This window comes from Castor canadensis, chromosome 9, assembly GCF_047511655.1.
Source record: "Castor canadensis chromosome 9, mCasCan1.hap1v2, whole genome shotgun sequence".
NCBI lineage: Eukaryota > Metazoa > Chordata > Mammalia > Rodentia > Castoridae > Castor > Castor canadensis.
In genome coordinates this window covers 150,147,146-150,172,076 of record NC_133394.1, presented here as the reverse complement: position 1 = coordinate 150,172,076, position 24,931 = coordinate 150,147,146, and the positions used below count along the sequence as shown (strand labels likewise).

Sequence of the window (24,931 nt, the reverse complement as noted above, 5' to 3'; positions counted from 1 at the left end):
ATCTTGGAATTTGAGTAGTTAAAGAAATGACCTTCGCATGTTTCATTCTGTCATAAACACAATCTGGAACTTAATTCTCTCTTATAATACATGGGTCTATTAACAAATGGGCTTACTATAAAATTCTTTTATACGAAAATAATCTCAAGGTTGCTTTCTTTCTTGTGTTCCATACAAATGTAAGGCTCTAAGCGAAAAGATTTTATGAGTTATTTTCAACAAGTAACAAAAATATATAAAAGGTATTAAGGATATGTTTTTTTAAAAAAGGTAAAAAAAAAAAAAACCTTGGATAAAGAAAGGGTAATGACAAGTTTCCCCAGAGGGTACATATTAAGTTTCACAGAGATATAGATGCTTATATAAGTGATTAAGTTAACTAAAATCTAAGAGTTACATTAAAGGTTTTGTAAAGTCAAAATTTAATGTACTGATGTTAAACTAAAACTTAATTCTCTAAGCTCATAACAACAAGACTATCTTTAAAATAATGTCTTGATAATGTTTACCAAAAAAATTGTCTTAAAATGGTTTTGTTTCGTCAAGGTAACTATCAGGAATGTTTGATGCCACAGGTTAACCCACAAATTTGTCAAGACAACAAGAGTTTATTAAAACACAGAGAGACAAGAGGCAGCTGAGCACAGGGAGCACTGCTGCACTGATATGAGGGTTAAGACAGATTTACTTACGTAAAGCCAAAGTGCACCCTCCAGATAGGACAAAGAAAACAAACTCAAAAAGGAGCACTACACTGGAAGTCAAGACCTCCAGCTTTTATTGGACTCAACAGAGTGGAGGTGTTAGTCCTACTCCTTCCACATGTTGAATGGAGGGAATTTTTGGCCTGGGATGTCCAGATTGGGCCTGTTATTTTAGGGGGCCTCCATTGACTGCAGGTTGATGAGATCCTGCTGCAAGTTACGAGCCATCTGTTAATGTCAACAATCTGGGATGTGATCTCTTATCAACATCTGAGCCATGATTCTTGGCCACTGTGTTTCCTAACTCCACACTCAGTCCCCATAAATATTTACCTGTGTTCTCTGGTGATTTTTGTTGGGGTTTTGACTACTAGTCATGTTCACTTAAGAGTTGGTTTATGTTGGGGTTAACAGTGAGGACAGTCATGTTAGGACTAGACTTCCTACCCCTTGCAGATGGCTTACCTTTATCTCCCTATACAGATGCCAAGGACAGTTGGGCAGACAGTGACCTAAGTTCAACTTATCTTTCTTGGTTGCCCAGTAAAAAAATCCCTTAGTGACCTTCCTGGTACTTTTCTACTAGTCCCCTATATCTAGCCCAAGCCTGTGTATGGCAATGGGCTCTAGTTCTCTTCTGCGGACCCCCTCCACAGGGCTCCTGCTTAAACAATAAACCCTGTACTTGTGTTTGAGCCATCTGTCTGCATCTTCCATACCTCTTATTTTCTAACAGCCTTATATAAACTTTTCTAGATGACCTCATGGTTAAACAACTGTTGTCTTGGGTGATTCTAATGCAGTTGGTACCCTATAGGTATGTGTCTGTGACTGGGCTATTTGAGTTTACTAAAACTGTTCTCCCCCCACAACTGAAAAAAAATCTAAGGTTTTACTTCAAGAGCAGCTAAACTAATATGTATATATAACCTCTATAGAGTTGTGATGTTGTTGCTGGTTCCTATGTATTAAATATATTTATGTTTTTCAAGTATACCAAGCATTCTGATATACAAAATTTAGATAAACATGTTAACAAAAGGTTAATGATACTGATATACTGTTCTGTTAGTTGCTAAATTGTCCATCAAAATTTTAACCATGGTTGTTTTAAGCTTTTGTCATTACAGTGCTGATCCTTCTGGGGCATTTATAATCAATCCACAAAAAATGACTCTAATAACTACTTATGTGTCAACCAGGTTAGCCTTTTAGACATCTGCTTTTGTTAGATTTTGTTTTGCGCTGTCCTTGTCTAAAATCCCACTGCCTAAGAGCCACTCCTTCTAAGCCTCTTTGTTGCTTAAATTTGGCTAAAAGGGTCTAGTTGGCACTGACTCCCACCTGATCTGCTCCTTATTTCCCCCCTGACATGGGAGCAAAACCAACCAAACAAACAAAATCCAGGAAACAAATCCTCACAATGAAGAAAGAAAATGACCAATCAAGAACGATCTTCAGTCTACAGCCATACCACCCTGAACACGCCAATCTCGTCTGCTCTCAGAAGCTAAGCAGGGTCGAGCCTGGTCAGTACTTGGATGGGAGACAGATCTTCAGAGGAGACTATTTAGAGATAGTTTTGAGACAACGGGGGCATGCCATCAAAGTACAAATGGAGTCACTCATGGCAGACCTCTCAAAAATAACCAAAGCCAAGAGGATTGAGGAAATGGTTCTTACACATGTGTGGCTATCTGGCATTAAAGCCCTTCCAGACTCAAACTTATATTTTTAGACAGGGTCTTCTACTTAAATAGAGACAAAATAACTATTTTTACTGGTTCTAAACATGTCCTTTGATACTTAAAGATGGTGGTTTTAACTTTTTTAAAACAATGTGTTTTCTAGAACATATATACTGATATTATTTTGTTGCTATGGTAATTCTATTCAGTCAAAAAAAAGACATTGTCTGAATAAAAAAATAAAATGTCCATCCATTAACAACCCCTTTTGTTGTTATCTTGTCTAATACTCCCACTGCAGTTAAAATAGTGGTGGGAGTGCATCCCTGATCAGCTTCACTGTGCAGGATCACCCTCTGAACCTGAGCACCTTCCCTCAGCAGAACTGTGCTTCCCAGGAAACAACAGGGGACCAAAAACAACGGATGACAGCCCTGTTCTAGTCAGCCTGGAACCTGACTAGTCTATGCATTGCAGAAGCTTGAGGAGTCAACTCTCCAACAGGACAAACGGGTTGTTTTTCACCCCAGTTATCTCACTGTAGTGCATTGTCACCTCTTGTCTGTATCTGCCGCTGTAGTTCTCACCCTAGTCTTTGCCATAGGCTTGGCAGAAATCGCCCCACTGACTGGTCTCATGGTGAAAGGTTTTTTATTTGCCCTCTTCTCTTTTGTGCAAGATGCATAATTACTATTTATGGTTACTGATCTGGTTTAACAGAGGACAAAATACGCAGCCTTCTTCACAAGGGGAAAGCTGTCCCTACCTACACCCATGACACCTGTAACCCTGTAAATTTCAGTGTACTTAAGCCACCTGACTGGACACGGGGACAAATAATTAGTATAAAATAGATAAAAAGAGTTTTGACACTGAGAGTTTGATATACTTCAAATTAGTAACCATTACCCGTGAGAGTTCCTCATACCAAGTTTTTTTCACTCCTTTTATAAGGAGATGAGGAGTAAAATTTCCAACTCTGCCCAAGCTAAAAACTTGTTCCTCTCACTGGCTGAGTCTATAGCCCAGATACTAACTGTCACTTCATGCTATGTCTGCTGGGGGGACCAACATGGGAGTCCATTGGGCTTGGAAAAAAAAAGATGACAAACGGCCTCCTGAGTAAATCGTCCAGTACTATGGTCCTGCCACCTGGGCAGAAGACAGTCTTGGGGCTATTGCACCCCTACATATATGCTCAACTGCATCATCAGACTGCAGGCTGTTGTTAAAATTATAACTAATAAGACTACAAGAGCTCTCAATTTGCTGAAAAAGCAAAGCACTAAGATGTGCAATGCCATCTATCAAAACCACTTGGCTTTAGACTATTTGCTTGCTTCTAAAGAGAAAAGTTTCTAAAAAATTTAACCTAAACAACTGCTGCTTACAAATTAATGATTAAAAAAGGTTATAAAAGAGATCACAAACAAAATAAGAAAGCTTTCCCATGTCCCCATCCAGACTTGGAGAGGATGGGATCCCAATGACCTGTTTGGAGGATGGTTTTCTGCTTTAGGTGGATTCAAAACCCTGACATGGGCTTAATACTGCCTGCCTGGTTCCCCTGGTGCTGCGGTCTATCAAGACTATTATAAAGGCTGTTATAAAAAGGAAAACAGCCACACATGTAATGATGCCATAAAAATACAAACCCCTAAATTAAGATGATGCTCTTTGACCTAGGTGGGTCCAAGCATCAAAGGGGGGAATAATGTAGCAGGGAGGAGGAACAGAGGAAAACAGACTAGACTTGAGTCCTGAGAAGGTAGCAGGGAGGTAGGGATGGCAGGGCAGAGAGCTAAAACCTGAAAAATCTGAACATGAGGAAGGTCACATAACACTGAGGAGGGGAAAAGTCACACAGCACTAGGGTAAAGTAGCCAATAAAATTAAATATAACCATATGTGGATTAGACCTTGCTTTTTGCTTCTGTAACCTGCTTGCAAGGGTATATAAGGTGAGACCCCTTTGTTCTCGGTGCTCAGCCTTTGGACATGAGTCTACTGAGTCTGTGCTGGCACAATAAAATGCTGCTTTCTGCTAATTTCCTCAAGAGTCCTGTATCTCAGCTAGCAACCTCCTGCAACAAGCAATTTTCGGCTTTCTGAGCCTGGCTAACTTTGCTTAAGATGATGTTCTCCAGTTCTATCCATTTACTTGCAAGTGACAAGCTTTCATTCTTCTTTGTGGCTGAGTAAAATCCTATTGTGCATAAATACCATATTTTCTTAATCCATTCGTCAGTAGTGGGGCATCTTGACTGTTTCCATAGCTTGGCTATTGTGAGTAGCACTGCAATTACATGGGTGTGCAGGTGCCTTTGAATAACCTGAGTTGCATTCCTTTGGGTATATCCCTAGGAGAGGTATTGCTGGATCATATGGCAAATCTATGCTTAGCTTTTTAAGGTGCCTCCATATTGCTTTCCAAAGTGGTTGTACTAGCTTACATTCCCACCAGCAGTGCACAAGGGTTCCTTTTTCCCTGCATCCTTGCCAACACATGTTGTTGGTGGTGTATTTGATGGTAGCTATTCTAACAGGGATGAGGTGGAATCTTAGTGTGGTTTTGATTTGCGTTTCCTTTATGGCCAGGGATGGTGAGCATTTTTTCTTGTTTTTTGGTCATTTGGACTTCTTCCTTTGAAAGAGTTCTGTTTAGTTCAGTTGCCCATTTCTTTATTGGTTCATTGTTTTATGAGGAGTTTAGTTTTTTGACCTCTCTGTATATTCTGGTTATCTGTCCCTGATCTGATGTATAGCTAGCAAAGATTTTCTCCCATTCTGTGAATGGTCTCTTCAGTTTAGAGACCATTTCTTTTGTTGTGCAGAAGCTTTTTAATTTCATGTAGTCCCCCTTGTCCATCCTTTCTCTTAGTTGCTGAGCTGCTGGGGTTCTATTGAGGAAGTCCTTGCCTATACCTATTGCTTCCAGAGTATTCCCTGCTCTTTCCTGTACTAACTGCAAGGTTTTGGCTCTGATATTAAGGTCCTTAATCCACTTTGAGCTGATACTTGTACAGGGTGATAGGCATGGACCTAGTTTAAGTTTTCTGCAGGCAGATAACCACTTTTTGTTGAAGAGGCTGTCTTTTCTCCATTGTATGTTTTTGGAGTCTTTGTCAAAAACAAGGTGGGCATAGCTGTGTGGATTCATATCCAGTCCTCTATTCTGTTCCATTGTTCTTCATATCTGTTTTTGTGCCAGTACCATGCTGTTTTTATTGCTATTGCTTTGTAATATAGATAGAAGTTGGGTATTGTGATATTTCCAGCATTGCTCTTTTTGATCAGTATTGCCTTAGCATTCGTGGTCTTTTGTGTTTCCAAATTACTTTAGTGTAGATTTTTCAATCTGTGTGATGAATATCATTGGGATTTTGATGGGAATTGCATTAAACATGTAGATTGCTTTTGGTAATATAGCCATTTTTACTATGTTGATTCTACCAATCCATGAGCATGGGAGATCTTTCCACCTTCTGTAGTCTTCCTCCATCTCTTTCTTCAGAGGTTTGTAGTTCTCCTTATAGAGGTCATTTACATCTTTTCTTAAGTTTATTCTTAAGTATTTGATTTTTTAAGGCTATTGTAAATGGAATTGTTTTCATATATTATTTCTCAATTTGTTCATTGTTGTGTATAGAAAAGCTAATGACTTTTGTAAGTTGATGTTGTATCCTGCTACATTGCTGAAGCTGTTTATGTTGTCTAGGAGTTTTTTGGGTCTTTGAGGTATAGGATCATGTCATCTGCAAATGGAGATACTTTGACTATTTCTTTACCTATTTGTATTCCTTTTATTTCTTCTTCTTGCCTTATTGCTCTGGCTAGGAATTCCAGTACTATGTTGAATAGGAGTGAGAGTGGGCATCCTTGTCTTGCTTCTGACTTTAGGGGAATAAGTTTCAGTTTTTCTCCATTAAGTATGATGTTGGCTATAGGTTTGTCATATATAGTCTTTATAATGTTGAGGTACATTCCTTGTATTCCTTGATTTGTTCAATCTAAGCAAAGGTTTTTTTCTGCATCTATTGAGATGGTCAAGTGGTTTTTGTCTTTGCTTCTATTAATGTGCTGTATTACATTTATAGATTTGCATATGTTGAACCACCCTGCATCCCTGGGATGGAGCCAACTTGGTCATGTTGAATGATCTTTCTGATATGTTGTTGGATTCAGTTTGCCATTATTTTATTAAGGATTTTTGCATTGATGTTCATTAAGGAGGTTGACCTATAGTTCTCCTTTTTGGATGTGTCCTTGTCATGTTTTGAGATGAGTGTAATACTGGCTCAGAGAACAAACTGGGCAGTGTTCCTTCCCTTTGTATTTCTATTTCAGCTGAGAATTGTCAGGTCCTGGACTTATCTTTTTTGGGAGACTCTTTATTGCTGCTTCAATTTCATTTCATGTTATAGATCTGTTTAAGTGGTTAATATTCTCTTGGTTCAGTTTTGAATGGTCATAAGTATATAGAAATTTGTTTCTTCAAGATTTTCCAATTTATTGGAATGTAAGTTCTCACAGTAGTCTCTGATGATTCCCTGGATTTCCATGGTGTTTTTTATTATCTTCTGTTTTTGGTTTCTGATTTTACTAATTTGGGTCTTTTCCCTCCTCATTTTAATCAGATTTGCCAGGGGCTTGTCAATCTTTGTTTTTTCAAAGAAACAGCTTTTTGTTTTGCTGATTCTTTGTATGGTTTTTTTTTTTTTGGTCTCTATTTCATTAATTTTGTCCCTTATTTTTATTATTTCTCTCCTTCTGCTTGTTTTGGGTTCTGCTTTTTGTTTTTCTAGGAGTTTGAGATGTAGCATTAGGCCATTTATTTGAGATCTTTCTATCCTTTTAATATATGCACTCATGGCTATAAACTTTCCTCTTAGGACTGTCTTTGCTGTGTCTCAAAGGTTCTGATAGGTTGTTTTTTCATTTTCATTAACTTCCAGGAACCTTTTAATTTCTTCTCTTTTTTCATCAATGACCCACTGATCATTGAGCAATGTACTATTCAGCCTCCAGTTATTTGTGTGTTTTCTGCTGTTGTTTTGTTGTTGAGTTCTAGTTTTAATGCATTGCAATCAGATAGAATGCAGGGGGTTAAGTCTGTTTTCTTATATTTGCTGTGGCTTGCTTTGTGCCCTAAGATATGATCAATTTTGGAGAAGGTTCCATGGGCTGCTAAGAAGAATGTATATTGTGCAGAAGTTGGATGAAATGTTCTGTAGACATCAACTAGGTCCATTTGATCTATGGTTTCATTTAGTTCTAGGATTTCTTTGTTAATTTTTTGTTTGGATTATCTGTCTATTGGTGATAGGGGGTATTAAAGTCTCCCACTACCACGTGTTGGAGTCTATATGTACTTTTAAGTCCTTTAGAGTATGTTTGATGAAATTGGGTGCACTGACGTTGGGTGCATATAGGCTGTTAATTGTTATTTCCTTTTGGTGTATTTCCCCTTTTATTAGTATGAAGTGTCCTTTATTTCATTTGACCAATGTCAGTTTGAAGTCTACTTTGTCTGGTGTAAGTATTGCTATGCCTGCCTGTTTTTTGGGGGGACTTTGCTTGGTAAATCTTCCAGCCTTTCACCCTAAGCCATTGCTTATTTCTGTTGATAAGATGGGTCTCTTGTAAACAACAGATTGTCAGATCTTCCTTTTTAATTCAGTTTGCCAAACTAATTCTCAATTAAGGTCTCACATTTTTGTCCATGTCTAAACTCAGATTGCACTCTTCCTACGCATGGCTTCCCATGCAGCTGGGATAACAAATGTGCATCTCTATGCCCAGCTTAATGGTTGAGATAGGGTCTCACTAACTTTCTTGGCCAGGCTGACCTCAAATGTTGGTCCTCCAGATGTTCACCTCCTGAGTAGCTGGGATTGATCTTGTCTACAGCACAATATGACAGATGACATCATGACAAAATACCTCTCCTACAAGTGGGAGAGATCACACAGCAAGGTGGGCAGCAAGCTAGAATGGGATTCAGGACTTTGTCTTTTGGGACAATGTGTTCTTGGGACAACCAACTTGATCCATGGGACCAGCATTAATTCCTTCTAAAGCCGATGCCCCTAGTGACCTAGGTACTTTCTGCTGGACTCCACCTTTTAAAGGTGCCAGAACTGGCTAGCACATGAAGTCTGGGAGGACAAGCAACATCCAAGCCATAGCATCCTCAATTTGATACCCATTTTTTCTGTCACAATTTATCTGGTGATAAGATTTGAGCTGAACCTACTCTTCTTGGTTTTCTTTCATGGGTATTCATGTTTTGCTATAAAAATATGAATTATCTCATTACAAGATACTCCTTCAAACCCCTACTGGGTGTTATACAATATACAGTATATATTATTTTAAGATACTATTACACATTCTATGTTAGATACATATTATGTTTCATCATAATTATTCTGACATATATTACTTTATATAAATATTTTCAATCTGAAAATTTCTGAATTTTGGAAACATATCTGCACCCAAGAGTTTTAAATAAGAAATTGTGTGTTCCTAACTGTGAGCATTCCAGAAGTGGTCGTATCAGATTTCATTCAAGCATTCCCTATTGCAGGTTGCTGTTCCTAGTTTTATATGCTTGGCTGTTTGTCTTGCTATTATAAAATACATAACAAGGAGCACTTTTGAATCTGCCTCAAGGTATTGCTACTTTTACTCTGTCTAGATAAGCTCCCAGAAGGGGGGTTTCTGAGTTCAAGAGGATACTATGTTGCAGAAAGTTACAATTTATGCTACTATAAATGGAATAGGAGTGGGTGACTTTCTCCGCCTTTTCTCAGAAGTGGTAGTCACCAGTGACTTCATGTCCTGCAAATCAGATGGTGAGCAGTGGTCTCTGGCTGCTGGCAGGTCCCCATACCCATGTGCTCAGCCTCCCTGTGAGCCGCCTTTTTGGAACATTGGCCCATTTGAATCTGAGCAACTTGTCTTTGAGATACCTGTTTCTTTTCTCAGTTATGCAGATTACAAACATTTTTTTCTGAGCCTATGACCTGTCTTTCAATTTTGTCTGTACTGTCTTTTGCCACATAGAAGTTAAAGATGCAAAAAACATGTTAACTTTATAGTTTCAGCATATTATTTTCTTTTGACTTTCCAGTCATAGCATGGAGGAGGACCAGAAGAGAAACAGACAGGCTGTGTTCTGATAATGAGGCAGGGGAAAGGATGGCAAAGCAGAGAGATAAAAAATAATTGAAACATAAAAAAGATCATATAGGACTGGGGGAATGAAATAGCCAATGGAGTCACATGCAGCCACAGGTGGGTTGAGCTTTGCTTTTTGCTTCTGTAACCTGCTTGCAAGGGTCTATAAGGTGAGACCCCTTTGTTCTAGGGGCTCAGCCTTGGACACGAGTCCACTGGGTCTGAGCCGGCACAATAAAACATTGCTTCCTGCTGATCTGCCTCAGTGTCCTGTATCTCAGTTTGAGATTCCCACAACACCAGAAGCCCACTCTACTCTAGGATGCTGTATGTTCCTCTTCCTTTTCACACTAATAATATAATTTACCTTTTCTATTGGAACCTTACAGCCATCTGGAATGTATTATTTACACCCTATGACGTAGCATTCAGATTGAATTTCTCTCAAATGAACAACCATGTGTCACAACATTTATTGAAAAACTTACCTTTCCCCATAACTTGCAGGGTAACTTTATATCAACTTCCACATACACATGGAGTCTAGGATTTTGTCCCCTGTCCCCCTTCACCACTGTTTATTGCTGGGCCAGCAGTGTGCATTAGTTCAATTACAACAGTGTATAGGATGTTGTAATATTAGGTGGGTTGGGTTCTCCCTCATTCTTTCTTTTCAACATTTTCTTAATAATTCTTAGGCATTTAAACTTCTAGATGAACTTGAGACAAATTCTGCCCAGTCTTAGAAAACCCTCTGGTTAAGATTTTGATGGGAATGATCTTACACATCCATGTGACAAGTATGGCGTTTACTTTTTCCTCTAATATGTGTTTAACACTATCTTCATTTAGGTCTTGTAATTTCCTGGACACAGTTATTCCTAGCTATTATACAGTTTAGGTCAGCATTTTGAATGGAAATATTTTTCGTTTATTTTTCTGCCTAATTAGTGTAATAAACTTTATTTTTTGTTAAATTTTATGTATTTTTCTCCCACTGGGCCACTCCATAGTCTTTCATGGCAGAAGCAGCTAGTTATCTCCCAAAATCCCATCTCCTCTTCCCATATCAAAACAGAATTTTTAACTGGGTTAAACTCAGCTAAAGACTACATTTCCCAGCCTCCCTTGCAGCCAACTTGGTCATATGATCAGATTGTGACCAATGGGATGTGAGCAGAATATGTGCCCTTTCCAGGTTATTTCTTTAAAGGGAATGAGAATGCCCTACTTCTCTTCATCCTCCTCCCTCCAATTCTGTCACGTGCTATGTGGAATTAGGGGGACATTTTGTATCACACAGATAAGGAGCAACAAAATAAAAGAAACCTAGGCTTCTGTGAACTTCTAAGAGACTTTTACTTGAAGGAAAAAACACTTCTATTTTGTTTGAAAAGCAGTTAAGTCTGTTGCTGACTTTTCACCACGTCTGGTTAATGCTTTTGTTTCTAGTTGAGTCTTTTGGTATTCAGTCACATTACGTGCGTCTCCAGATGGTGGCATTCCTGCCCCCCACCCCCTCCACTTAGTGACATATTGCAGGGTGGTTACGAGCATCATCTTCAGAGTTAGATTGGCTGAGAACAAATGGTGTGTCACTGTGGAGGACACCTGCTGGTGTGGCCACTCAAATCCTCCTGTGAGTGGTTACTTATCCCTGGCTTTAGGATAAGGGCATGTGGCTCCAACTGGAGCCAATCAGGTTAACCTCACCCTTGACTCTGGGAGTTGGACCTGTGATACAAGTGGGGCCAATAGAAACTGGGAAGACTTTTTCCAGAAGGTTCAGGAAAAAAAGATTTCCCCCTTTTTTCTGTCTCTACTTACAATGATATTCTCTGTCGTTGGCCAGTGTCCTGTAGGCTAGGATCCCTAGAACTCCAGAAGTCAGTCTGAAGCTGAAGCCTAGCCCTGGGGAAGGTGGGGTAGAGCACAGACCTGGTCCCTGAGCTGGATCAAACCCTGCCTGAAAATTAACGTGAGTCAACTCCCTGTATAGCTATCCTTATCTTAGCCAGGAACACTTGTTCCTTCCTATTATTGCTTATATTCTCTCTTCAACAAAATTAGAAATAAGGGCAAAATAGTTTCTGCTGGGTATTGAGGGGGTGGGGGGGAGAGGGAGGGGGCGGAGTGGGTGGTAAGGGAGAGGGTGGGGGCAGGGGGGAGAAATGACCCCAGCCTTGTATGCACATATGAATAATAAAATAAAAAAAAAAAACCTGCTTGACTTCATACCGCTGGACTTCAGTCTGTGAGCTAAGAAATACCCTTTACTGTGTAGGGCTGTTTGAGGTGAGCTCTGTGTGTCTTCCACTGCTGGTGTCATTGATATGGCCATTTACTCTGTGATTGGGCAGGTCACTTAAGCTGTTTAAGCCTCAGATTTCTCCTTGTAGGGGAGTGCTAATATTAGTATTAGCAAGTACATAGGGTAGTTACAGGATTAAACAGAGTGGGACAGAGAACATGGCACTTGAGCAAAGACCTGAAGGAGAGGAGAGCAAGCTCTTGGGTCTCTGGAGGAAGAGTGTTGGTGGCAGAGGGAATCCGCAAGGGACCAGCAAGGATCCTAGAGAGTGAAGGGAGTGAAATAGAGTTACATCAAACTGTAATAAAACAGGAGTGGAGAGGCCTTAAAGAGCAGGTCCTTGTGCACATCTACTTGGTAACAAAAACCATGAGAGCCACTTTGCCAAAACAACATACCTGTAGTTAAGGCCCCTTCTGTGATGACATCTTACCAGGAATAGCCAGTCCTACCCACAACCTTGTAAGCATCCTTACTAAGCTACAACCTTGTGTCAAGTTCACTTCCAGGAAGACCTCCAGCAACAGCCAGGACACAGGTCACTGCTTGGGGGCAGCCTTTAACCAGTGGCTTCTCCTTTGGCTTTCAGATGTGTCACCTCCCTGGATGTCTACAACCCAACATAGCACACATGTCCTGGATATCATGCCCTGCTCATTGTCAAATGAACTAATTTTTCCTCAGATATTTTCTCCCTTTGATGTTTGGGTTGACAGGAAAGAGTGGGAAAGGAGCTCAGGAAGGGGAGGCAATGGGTGGGCCCTCTGGGCTGCAGTGAGGACCTATGAGGAGAGTGCTACTGCTCTGCACTTTTTAAATTTATAACCTGAGGATCCAGATCTAGTACAGTTGTCTAGGGTCTTGCAGCTGACACCTGTGGAAGCCAGGTAGGGCTTCCCACCACCCTGATCCCACCCCCAGCTCAGAACTGAGTCTGATAGTCCTGGCTTGTTTCCTCCCAACTCCTGTTTGGAGGGCTTGGGGCAGCCCTGAGGCAGACCTGCTGTTGAACACCTAGGAATTCGCACAAAGCCAGCAGCATCTTGTGCTGCAGGCAGCAGAATTGCATTTCTGCCTTTCCTGACTTGCCAGCCAGTGAGCTCTGACTTCCCAGTATGTACCTGTTGATGGCTGAGTGAAGACCTGAGGAAGTAAAAGTCACAGATGAACAAGTTTCATTTTCAGGAGAATGAAAATTTGTTACAAAAACGCGCAAGTACGAATTTAGATTTAGGTTGTTTTCTGTGTACTGAAAACATCCCAATCTCAGAGTGAGAAGGACACCAGGGCTTTGTGTGAGACCTGGACCCATGGTTTCAACGAGGGTATTGACAACCAGTAGTTGATCTTCCAGCTCTTTTGTGCTTCCCTCCCTTCTCCAAATGCCTGTGTATTCTCACCTCCCATCTTTGACACATGTGGAGTGCAAGCCCCTTCCTCTGCTGGGAGGACTTCCATTCATTCTTTAGTACCTGGCCCAAGAGTTACATAACTGATAGGTTCCACCTACTTTTGCTTGGATATTTCTGCTAGCAGCAAACTCACTACCCAGGAGGTGATTTCTCTAGCTCAAATGCCATGTTCTCTGTCCTACTCTGTTTAATCCTGTAACTACCCTATGTACTTACTAATACTAATATTAGCACTCTGGGCCCTTCATTGCCTTATAAAGGCACCAATTCCACCATGTGGTGTCAACCCATGACCTCAGCCAAACCCAGTCACCTCCCAAAGGCTCTGCCTCCAAAAATCATCGTTGGGAACTAGGGCGCACAGCAGCCTGGGCTTGACCTCTCCTCTGGACACCTTGCTGTCCTCCAGTGTGGTCCCCATTCAAGGTCCACCATTCTGTATCTGTCACCTTGATCATCCCCTTGAGGCTAAGACTTCTGCCTTGTTCACTTTTGTGTCCCCAGTGCCTTAACATTGGCCTGGCCTGGACAAGGGATTCATTGAGTGGTTGTTGAGTGACCCACTAACCACCCACATAAAAGACTGAATGACAGAGGTCCAGCAAGCAGATCCTGTTGCCTGTCTTCATTCTTTACTGCCAGCAGAGATGTCACAATGCTCACAGGAGCTGACAACACTCTATTCCAGCATCCAGCTTTTGAGACTGAAGCACCTTCATCTTTTCAGCAGGTCCTAGCCTTTCCAGGACTTTTGTAGTCAGAGTTGGCATCCCAGGGAATTGTGACTTGAAAGAACATGACACCATGTTATTTTAAATGGTTTGCATTCATTTTTGTATTCACTCAGCAATTCTTTGTTGATCGCCTCCATCCAAGAGCATGGGGAGGGGCTTGGGACTCGCAGGTGCTGAGCACTTGTGGGTTATTATGGATGTCACAGACAGAGCTTAAAGTCCCATGATCCCTTTATTTGGGGTATAATTGTGGATGTGCAAAATTATCTCACAATGTCACAGATAACCATGACTTCTACTCTACAAGCTGGTACAGCACCTTCCCTCAGGGGTGAGAAGCCTGCCCCCAGCCTCCTGCATCCTACCCACATCTCTTCATTTCTCCTGCAGCCATGATGCGCGAGCATCTATTCCTGCTCTGCCTGCCTCATCCACTATGTGACCACTTACAGGATGTCATCAGATGAACGAGGGTCAGCAGCAGCTTGGTGCAGATGTCTCACTGGGACCTACCAGGCCACAAGCTGTGAGAAGAGCACCCTGCTCCAAGGAGAGTCTCGGAAGAGAGAGATGTAGAGACAGAACCATTGGAGGAGCCAGGCCAGGGGTTAGCGTGGGGGAGACAATGCAGGTGTTGACTTCTTCCCCAAAACTGGAATTTGGAGGAAGTCCTGCATATACTTCTGCCCCATCCCAGCTAGCTTTTGGGAGCCACATCAGCAGGAGCCACAGGTTAGAGAGGAGCCGCTGAAAACATGCAGCCGGAAGGGATGGGGAGGAGGACCAGGCTGAGGACCGGCTCCCCTGCGCTCACTGCTAAAAATAACTGCACTTGTGAGGCCTCTGCACAGATCAGAAGGTTGGCGCATCACCCACATGGGATCCCTCATCTTCCCTTCCCACTTATCTTGGAGATCACAGCAGACTTATCACAGGACAGCAGCAGAAGAAAAAAGAAACCCAATCTAATTCTGGGCACAAGCTTATCCAAGCTTCTTTCAGCTCCTGGCAGTGGGAAGACTGACTATTTGACTGACAGTTTTCAGAATATGCCTTTGCCTGATCGAGAAGTGGGGGGGGCCTTGGATTTTTTCTCTTTTACTGGATATAACTTCTTCCTGTGCGGTGGATATGAGGTGGCAATGACGGACCTTAAAGAGCCCTCTGTGCGCTCCTTAAAGGCTGCCACTGTGCATAGGGGAGCGGTGTAAACCCCAAGCTAAGGAAAAGCAGTGCTGCTCAGGATTTGGGAAACTGACTTCACTGAGGTTTGGCCATTGCACCTGGTTGGAGTGGATATTCTGTGGAGGCCACCTACTCGCAGGCTTCTGAGAGAGGTCAGGCGTTTCGAGTTTCTCTCACCAATGCTCTGCTTCCATGGCTCTTGACGCCACACTGCTAGATTTCTGTATTAATTATTTACCACCCAGAATCAAGGCAATCTGCCTGAAATGGTGCTGGGCCTGGGCTTTCCTGCAATCCTATTAGTCACAATGAATGGAAACTGTGGGGAAATTTTACCCTTTCCCTGCTGTGACCTACTCTACCTGACTTGTGCTCCACCCTGTCTTTTAACACCAGCATCCTTCTCCACTCCTGTCTTGACTATTGACTGGGTCAGATGGCAATGCATTTCCTGACTCTCCTGCAGCCTTGTTCTTTACGGGTGCAGGGTCTGCAGAGGAGACTCACGCAGGTGAGGTTTTTGTGAGAGCAAATCAGAGGCTGTCTTCCTGGGACAAAGTTTGAGGGGCAGCGAGCTTGATGGAGGGGGACATTTGCTGAGGCAGGACCTCTCTGAACACCATCTTGTGTTTGGTAGACAAGTACTGTACTACTCCATCCCTTTTTGCTTTAGTTATTTTTCAGATAGGGTCTTGCTTTTTACCTTGACTTGGCATTGGACTGTATCTACTTATGCCTACCAGGTCGCTGGGATGACAGGCTTGGGTCACCATACAAGGCTTATTGATTGAAGTGGGGTCTTGCCAACTTTTTGCCCAGGATGGCCTCAAGCCATAATCCTCCTGATCCCGTCCTCCTGAGTAGCTAGGATTATAGGCATGAGCTACTGTACCTGGCTCTGAGATAGTTTTCAACCATTTCAGTGCTTTGTCCTTAAACTCCCAACACCTAATCTAGACCTAGATTGATGACATTCACAGATGGCTTCTCAGACTTAGCAGAAACACCTCTGCCCCCCATTTCCTGGGGGGAGTTTGTTCCTCTACTTCTTCCTCAGCTGTTTCAGACCCTGTTCAGATCTGATGCATTCTGAACAACATATGTCTGGTTTTCAATTTACTGGAGTCTCTTCCCCCTGGCATGGTGAGGACAGCCTATGAAATGTCCTGACAAGGGAGGAGAGGTGTCGATGCTGCTGGCTACAGCCGTTTTGGGAGGCGCACTCATCACATTTGTTAACAAATACGCTAGCAACAGATGGAGAGAAGCTTCTTGGAAATGAACCCAGTTATCGCGAGTCCTAAAATACAGCATGTTAATAGAAAACTCGAGGTGCAGTGAGGCCAAGAGGTCAGAATTTGATTGCCATTGAAAAGATGGTTTGCAACTCACAGGCCAAAGAGCAGGCCACAAGGTCACGCCACAGCAGGCCACAAGAGGAGCACAGAATGGGTCAGGGGACTGTGAGCAAGAGCTGTTGTTATATTTTCTCAGGAAGGAATGGATGAGGCATAGGACTGCCTGGTTAGGATAATTCCCATGTACTCTGGGAAACAGGGGCTCCCCAGTTGTCTGGTACCTAGTCATGGGGTGATGGGAAAGGTGCACCGTGGCCCAGAGTGGAGAAGCACTGCAGAGAAGGTGGTGGGCTCTGGATTGGTTGGCTGTATCTGAAAAATGTGCCCCAAGTGAGGCCTGGCTATCCTGTGAAGGGCAGGACCTGCAGGTGAGCAAGTTCCCAGAGGTGGAAGCCTCAGAACACAGAAGATAAGAGACTTCCTGTACAATGAAGACAGCTCCTTGGGTCTTCTGGGGTGGGCTCTGGATAGCCAGCTGCTGAAGATCCAAGTCAGGTTTCTGATCCCCACTGTACCCCCCCCCCACAAGACCATCAGAAGACAGTGAGCTTCTTGGGATGCTCTGCAGACCCTCCTCAGAGTTCAGAATCTCTTGTGGAGGTGCCCTCTCCCAGGAAGCCCTCCTGGCCTCCATGCCTCTGTCTCCCCTGCCCAGGGTCAGGCTTACCTGTCTACGTTTCCATACATCCCTCAGCTCTGGCTTCAGGGTAGAACTACCTGGGAGCTGTAAAAAGTCCTAGTGCCCAGCACCCCATCCTGCAAAGGAATTGGAAGACCTCTGTGGGCAGGGCTGTGGGACTGTACTTTTCAATGCTACTGGGGTAGCAGGCAGCCATAACTGAGAACAGCCACCTCAACCAGGAGGTCCTGGACTACAGAGGCAGTGCATCTGGTGGCAGCCCTACACAATGTCTGGCCAGTGGCAGATCTGTGATCATGAAGGACCTTCTCCTTAATATGGATGAGGACAAGGACAACAGCCTTTGATTCATCAGTAAGCCTTGAACTTGGCCCTCAATGACACATGTGGTCATAATGCAAGTACTTCCCTTCGGTCTCTGACTGCACTCTCTGCCCATCTTTGGGGAAGTCTGGATCCCCATGTGAAAATGCTCAGTGTCCCCCCCCATGCATGGGGCTCCTTCCATTTCTAGCAGTATCTTCTATCAGCTGTCAGCCCCCATCTTCTGCTCTCTGGGTCACTCCTGCGGTCATGGGACTTTGCAGTTTCCTCCCTCCTGACTCTGGGTTTTGGCCAAGTGACTTACTCTGCCTACTGGGATGGTGCCAGTGTGACCCAGCAAAGGCCCGAGTGGCTGGCTTTCCCTGCTCTTGTTTCTGCTGTGGTCATGAGAAGGCCACTGGGGAAGAGCCTGCCAGAGACCAAGTCAGGAGGAGCAGGACTGATTCACCCAGGCAGCCACAGCTACAGTGGGTCAGCTGACAGCCAGGCAACCCTTAGTCATAGGTGCAGCCCAAACAGCATCACCAGATTCCACCTTCCCTCAATGTTGGGAGCAAGTGTAGTCAAGACCAGTCTAGTCCAGCCTGAAGCACTCCACCCCACAGACCTGTGAGTGGTTGTTTCTTATTTATATTACTAGAGTGGTGTGGTTATGTGTTACCCAGTTTATTGCGTAACAGAAAACGGACACGGTCACTTCCTCTTCTCTGTACTCTCTCAATCCACCCCCTGCCTTGGGCCCTTGTCCTCAGCCTGAAGAGAACCCTTTCACCCACCATCTCAGCTGCTGCCCCTTCCTCAGTTCTGTTTTACCCTCTCAATGCTGTGCTGTTGGTTCCAAAGCTCCAAATCTCAGCACAGAACCAAAGTAACTGTTCTAAGACCCCAAACCCACCAGAAGACCAGGAAGCAGGGCGGACACCCAGGAGCAGAGGCTGGCATAGGAGACGTGGCATTGAGCAACTAGCAGATCTCAGCACTATCAATAAAATGTTTGTGCATTTATCGTGATGTTGGTGTTTCACTGCAAACACAGCTAACCAGTGTGTCTCTGAGACAGCACCTAGCACCTAGCACCTAGCATCGGAGCTCCCTGTTTTGTAAATTGTTTTGTAATGCAATTTGCAAACTTTCAGGTGGATTTTCAGGTGCAAATGTGCACCAGACCCACTTAGCAACACAGGGAACTGCCCTGAATTGTGTTCAAACTGGATGGCACCTGTTTGACAGTAAAGGCTTAGAGGGATAATTAATAAACAAAAACTTACATAATAGGATCAGTGATGCAGACGATTCCTGCCCCAATGTCCATAAAAGGTGCCAGCATTCCCAGTGGACTCACTGGGGTGAACACATCAAGGGTGAGTTTTTGCCTGATCAATGGGCCCAGGAACTCTCATTAGCTGCCACGTCACAGGAAGTCCCTGGTTGGCTTTGGAGACAGATATCTGGGAGGTTTAAATAAGCTGATGATGCTTGGAAATGAAACTCAGAGCCTTGGGGGGAAACAGTAGGAATCAAAGCTGCCTTTCCATCCCAGATGTGCTCCCCAGCCCCAGCCCGTGTTCCCAGGGAACCCAGTGCAAGCACACCTGGGCTAGCCTTACCCAGGTGGACAGAATTCTGGAAGACCTGGCTTTGCCACTGCCCAAGTTAGCTGTGGGGCATTGGGAGTCCCTGAGGAGTTCCTTCTGAATCCCCAGCCCTATATGAGGCCTGCACTGCAGGACCTTCCATCCTACAGAAGCGAAGGAGCCAGTGTTCTATGCCAGACTCGGGGACCTGAGACCTGCTGGCAGTACCTGAAAGCAACTGTGTTTGGAGATAAGGGGTCTAAAGAGTTAAAATGAGGTCCCAGAGTGGTCCCAATCCAGTCTGCCTGGTGTCCTTATAAGAAAAGGAGACAGGACACAGACACACGCAGAGGGACGAGCATGTAAGGATGCAGGGAGAAGAAGCCTGTGCACCTACTGAGTCTACCTCAGACCCCAGCCTCCGCAAGTGCAGAGTCATAGTCTGGGCTGGAAGCCCCAGCCTTGGGCACTTGGTTATGGTGGCCCTGACAGGCTGGTGTGCCTGGCCTTCTGGTGGGATGTCAACTTTCTTCTTACATTGGGGTCTTGTGGGGCCAATCTGCTCATCCAGGTCCATTTTCCACCTAGCAGCTTCAGTGGGCTGTCTAACTCTACCTGGTACATTTTCTTCAGTGGCCCCAACAGCTACAGTCTGAATGTGTCCCCAGTTTTCACCCCCAAATTCAGTATGTGGGTGGCATTTGGAGGTAGGACCTTTGGGAGGTAATTAGGCATGCGGGTGCCTGTAATGGTCAGTGGCTTTGTGAAGAGAGCTGAACTGCACATGTGTGCTGCGTCTCACCAGGACGCCCTGAGCCATGTCACGCTGCAGCCTCGGTAGGCACCTTGCAGATACTGACAACATGCACCTGAGTTTCCCAGCCCCTTAGCCAGGAGCCAAATAAGCTTCTGATCTTTGTAAGTGTCCTGGGTCCTGGTACTCTGTCATAGTGGCAGGTGACAGATTAAGACAATAAGGGTACACAAAGGTTGGACACCTCAAGCCATACTATTGGCACACAGAAGGTTCTAGACAGAGCCAAGCCGTGGCCTCAGCCTGCAGGGGTGGGGAGGGAGCAGGGGGAGCTGAGTGGAAGAGGTGCCAGGCTCACCCCTGAGTGTCTCAGTGGTACCTTGGGGGAGCCCTCTGCTGTCACTCCAGCCTATGCCCAAGGGGTTGGGGAAGAGCTTGCAGCAGCCCAGTGAAGTCAGTGTTCAGGCTGCAGGATGTGGGCTACAAAGCTGCCATGGCACTCAGTGTGACCACTTGTCCACTCTGCTGAGCTCCTTGTGCCCTGCCCTTGCTCCCCACCCTCCACCTCTTCTTTTTTTGCAGTACTGGGGATAGATCCAATGGCCTAGCACTTGTTAGACAAGCCATCTACCATTTAAGCCACACCTCCAGCTCATTTGTTTGTATTTTGTTTTTGAGACAAAGTTTTAATAATGCCCAAGCTGGCCTTGAACTCGAGATCTTCCTGGTCCACCTCTTGGGTTGCTGGGGTCACAGGTGGCTACCACCATGTCCAGAACCATGGCTTGTGGTTTCTTAAACTTTACTGAGCATCACACCTCACAAGGCAGACATGGCACACAGGGGCCCTGGCTGGCTGAGGCAGGACAGGGATGGGCTCTGATTCCTACCAATGCTGGTCAGTGATTCCCACAAGGCCAGAATAACTGAGTCCTTGCTATAGGGCCTTGCTACTGGAGATGTGGTTCATGGACCAGCAGTGTCGCTTCACTTGAGGGCTGTAGAAAGGCAGATCTCAGGCCCCACCTCAGGCTCTCTACCTAAGAAAGTACCAGGGAGCCCAGGTGCACACAGAAACTTGAAGGAGACATAAAGGACAGGAGAGTGAAGGCTTAGTGGGTGACTGCCATGGAGCTCTGGGTTGCCAGCAAACACTAGCTCATTTTGTCCCCACCCCAACCGTGGAAGGGGGCACAACTTCCCCATTTTTTTAGGAGATGCCATTGAGTCTCAGTGAAAGGTGAGTGACTAAGTCACAGACTCATGGGTGGGGAGTGAGGGTGGGAAACTCAGCGATCCCACAGTCTTCCCTGCTGTCCCCTGTCCTCCTCAACTACGACATGAACAGCAATGACTTTTAAGGAGACACCTTCAGGTGAGTTTGACTCAACTTACCACAGCAGGATATAGGCCAGAAAGTGACATAGGATTGATTTAAGGGTTTTCTAGGGCACCCCAGTTCCCCAGCGCCCTAGACTGTCCACTGAGGGTCCCCAGGAAAGGGAGTCTTACCATGCTCATCCAGCAAGATGTTGTCTGGCTTGATGTCTCTGGAAGAGAAAAGAGAGAGACGGGCAGTGTGAGTGCTGGGGCCTGGTGGGGAGCCAGCACAGACCCCATGTTATAGGACAAAGGTGATCCCATGCCAAGGACTGTCTCCTGGTGTGACAACAGAGCCCCTCTTCCTTCTCCCTCCTGTAACTGCAAGTATATTGTTTGAATTTTTTTCCAGAATGCTCTTAATTTTGGGCCTCTCAACTCCAGGTGTAGCAACGGTCATGAGAAACCCTCCATCTACCTGTTGGAATTTTGACTTTCATTGTCACAGTAGAGACTGCAGAGTGAGTGCAGGTCTGCTTCAGCAGGTAGAGGCACTTTCCTGCTCTGCTGTCCTTCAGCCCTCCCACTGGAGGACATGAGTGTCAGGCATCACTTCAAAGACAGAACCAGGGGGCCAGTAACTTATGTAGGTCAGAGATTGGCAAGTGACAGCTTTGGGTCAAGTCCAGCACTCGGCCTGTTTTTGTGTCATCTGTGAGTTAACAATTGCTTTTATATCATTAAAGGGCTGAAAAGCAAAACAATAGCAACAACAAAACCAAAAACAAAACACAGGCGCACACACAAGAATACACAACAGAAGCTGATATGGCCCTGAAGGCCTAAAGAATTCACCACCCACCCACCCTTTCTGCAGGAAGTTTGCTGAGCCCTTTTCAGGAAAACATAGAGTACAATCAGGAAGGGGAGTTTCTGGAAAGTTCCACCCTATGTCACCATTACAGCAGGGTTTGCTCTGCACACTTGCATCACTGCCCCTCACACAGTGCTGGTCACCATGAACACACATGAAACAAGAGTGGGCCCAGGAATGGAAGGAAGAATGTGTGACAAGACAAACTTCAGCTGCACGCACCTCACCGCTGAGGATCTGTATGGAAACCATAGATATCAGAAACACGTGCCCCACACAAAACAGCTACTGAGATTAATGACAGCTTTCTTCGAAATAAAGAGCAATTGCTCCTGAGTTTATCAAATATTAATTCTACCTGAAAACACACTAAGGTTATTGGTAATAAGCCATGCACTGCCTTCTTGGGGAGGAAAGAAGCACTCAGGCTGCATATTTAAATTTTTCTTTTCACTGTGGCTTTTCAAGCCCATGAATTTTGATGAGCATTAGGTAAATGGACCCCTGCTGCCTAGTTCATGAAACACCACATCGGAACAAAAGATCACAGAGATATGTGTGGAGGCAGTTGGAGGGGCCCCTGGCAAGGATGAACCTGAGAACGGACAAAATTAAAACAAGGCAGATGACCCAATGTCAAGTGTGTGTGTATCAAGTCAGCAAACACTGGTTCTCAGCTCAGGGCAGGGCTTCTTGAGAAAGGTAAGAAAAGGGAGAGTCAAATGTGTCAAGAATGACAAAAGCAGCAAATGCTAAGGCCCATTCTTTCAACTATCCCCAGGACTGGGGTGGCATTGGTGGGGTTGTGGGGAGCAGAGAAGTGGTAACTGTAGTCCAGAGAACATGAACCACGGATCACTTGCAAGGGCCATGACCCGGAGATACAGAGAGAGTTGAGACCAAGGGTGGGTGGGTGGGTGGGATGACAGACCTAGAAGACATGATCGGGCATAGTAGGTTGAATGTGCAGGCCCTACCGCAATCCATGTCCACTCATAGATAATCTCAGAACAGGCTCCTACTTAGAAATAGAGTCTTTGTAGGTGCAGTTAAGTAGCTGATGATCTCAAGATCATCTCGGGAATTTAGGGCAGGCCCTAAATCCAATGACTCATGTCTTCCTAGGAGAACGGGGATGGGAATCTGGACACACAGACACACGCACGAAGATAGCCATGTGAACCTGGCAGTGGAGACTGGAATAACAGCCTCCAGACAAGGAGAAGCTGGAGCCAGCAGAGCTGGATAAGTTCAGGGCCAGGTTCTCCCAGAGGCTCTGGAGGAAGCTTAGCCTGACCACGCTTCACTGTGGGCTTCTGGCCAGAACTAGGACAGAATAGATTTATGTTGTTCAAAGCCACCAATTTTGGGGTTGTCTTCTGTGACAGCCATAGGAAGCTGCCCCACTGGTATGGTGGAAGGGAGAACTGCTGGAGGAGGATGGCACATCCCAAGTGGTAGCTGGGGACCCCACTCACCACAACACACTGTGGGCGAGCCCACCACCTAGCCAAGCCCCACATTGTCACAGGAAAGGCACTGCTCACAGTGTCTTGAGCCATGAGAATGGGACACAGGCCGACTTGGTCACGAGACCCCTGTTGGGGAGAGTCCAGCTCAGAACTTAGATTGCCCTGTCCCCTCCCTTACTAGCTGGGGAGGTGCCTACTTGTGCCTCAGTTTCCCTTGCTGGGTTAGATATTTGGTACCTATCACATCTTTCTGGATCAGCTCTTAGCAGAGTGGACTCTTAAGCATTTTGGGGGTGTCCCTCTGTGGTTGCCAGGGCAATAGAGTCAGACAGATGGGGACCCATGCACCTTGCATCTTAGAAGGGAGGCAGACCACAAAGAATGTAAGTAATGTTACGATTACAGGTTGGGACCAGGGCTCTGTAAAAAACAAACCAGGGTCTGGGAGAGATACCATTAGAGGGGCCCTGCTCCCAGCAGGCAGTCCTGGAAGGTCACTGAATAGGGACAATACAGGCTAGCTGACATCTGAAAGGCAAAGGGGACACACAATCTAGGAGCAGGTTCTCCTTTTGCAGGTGAGGCAGCAGGAGGCCAAGAGTCGCATAGGTCTGACCTGTGACATTCTTCTAGCTTGTGAAATGTAACCACAGTGAGGTGACCAGATGGTGCCTCCTCAATTTGCTTATGTCCTATGGCAGAGTTGCCATGATGTGTTAAATTACATGAGACTGTGGAGGCAGATGGGATGAAGGGCTCCTCCCTTGAGTGCTGGAAGACTTGAACCACTGTGTGTGAGCGGGCCACGTGGCGGGGATGTGCCAAGGCCTTAAGAGAGACCATGGGCCAGTAATTAGCAAGAATATGAGGACCTCAGTCCTACAGGCACAAGGACTGGATTCTGTCAATCACTACGAAGGCTTGGGAGAGAACCCCAAGTTACCGAAAGCATGCAGCCCAGGGGCACCTGGCTTGCACCCCTCCTCACCCATGGAACCAGAGAAGATAAATGTGTGTGCGTAGTTTTATGTCACTAAGTTAATGGTAATGAGTTACACAGGCATGTGACCACAGGAAATTTACTCTGAGCCTCATTTTCCTCACTAAGACTCTTCAGGAAGATGGCATAGGGAGTGCTGAAGTAGGAGGTACTGGGACCACTTGCTCCTTTTAAAGGTGCTGGGGAGAACCCTGGGGACATTCTTGAACTTTTAGCCAGGTGCATTAGATCTTGGGCAGACCCGGGCACAGCTGTGTGAAGAGGCAGGGAGGCTGAGTCACCAGAGATTTTATAAAAAGGAGCGTTTTATGGGCAGAGCATCTTATGAGAGCCCATTGTTCAGTTGGGTTTTGGGACCATTTCCTCCAGCTTTATTTTTCACACCGATCTTATCTC

At 45.0% G+C, this 24,931-nt stretch overlaps 1 protein-coding gene across 15 annotated transcripts in view; it reads right to left on the bottom strand.

Annotated features, from left to right (window-relative positions):
* Nucleotides 1-24,931, bottom strand: part of Stk32b (serine/threonine kinase 32B) — a 331,454-nt gene that overhangs the window by 65,228 nt on the left and 241,295 nt on the right. For all 15 annotated transcript variants that reach the window (XM_074042636.1, XM_020178357.2, XM_074042642.1 and 12 more), the window contains one exon: nucleotides 21,382-21,419. In XM_074042636.1, coding sequence (XP_073898737.1) covers nucleotides 21,382-21,419 — 38 coding nt within the window. The remainder of the gene's footprint in view (nucleotides 1-21,381; nucleotides 21,420-24,931) is intronic.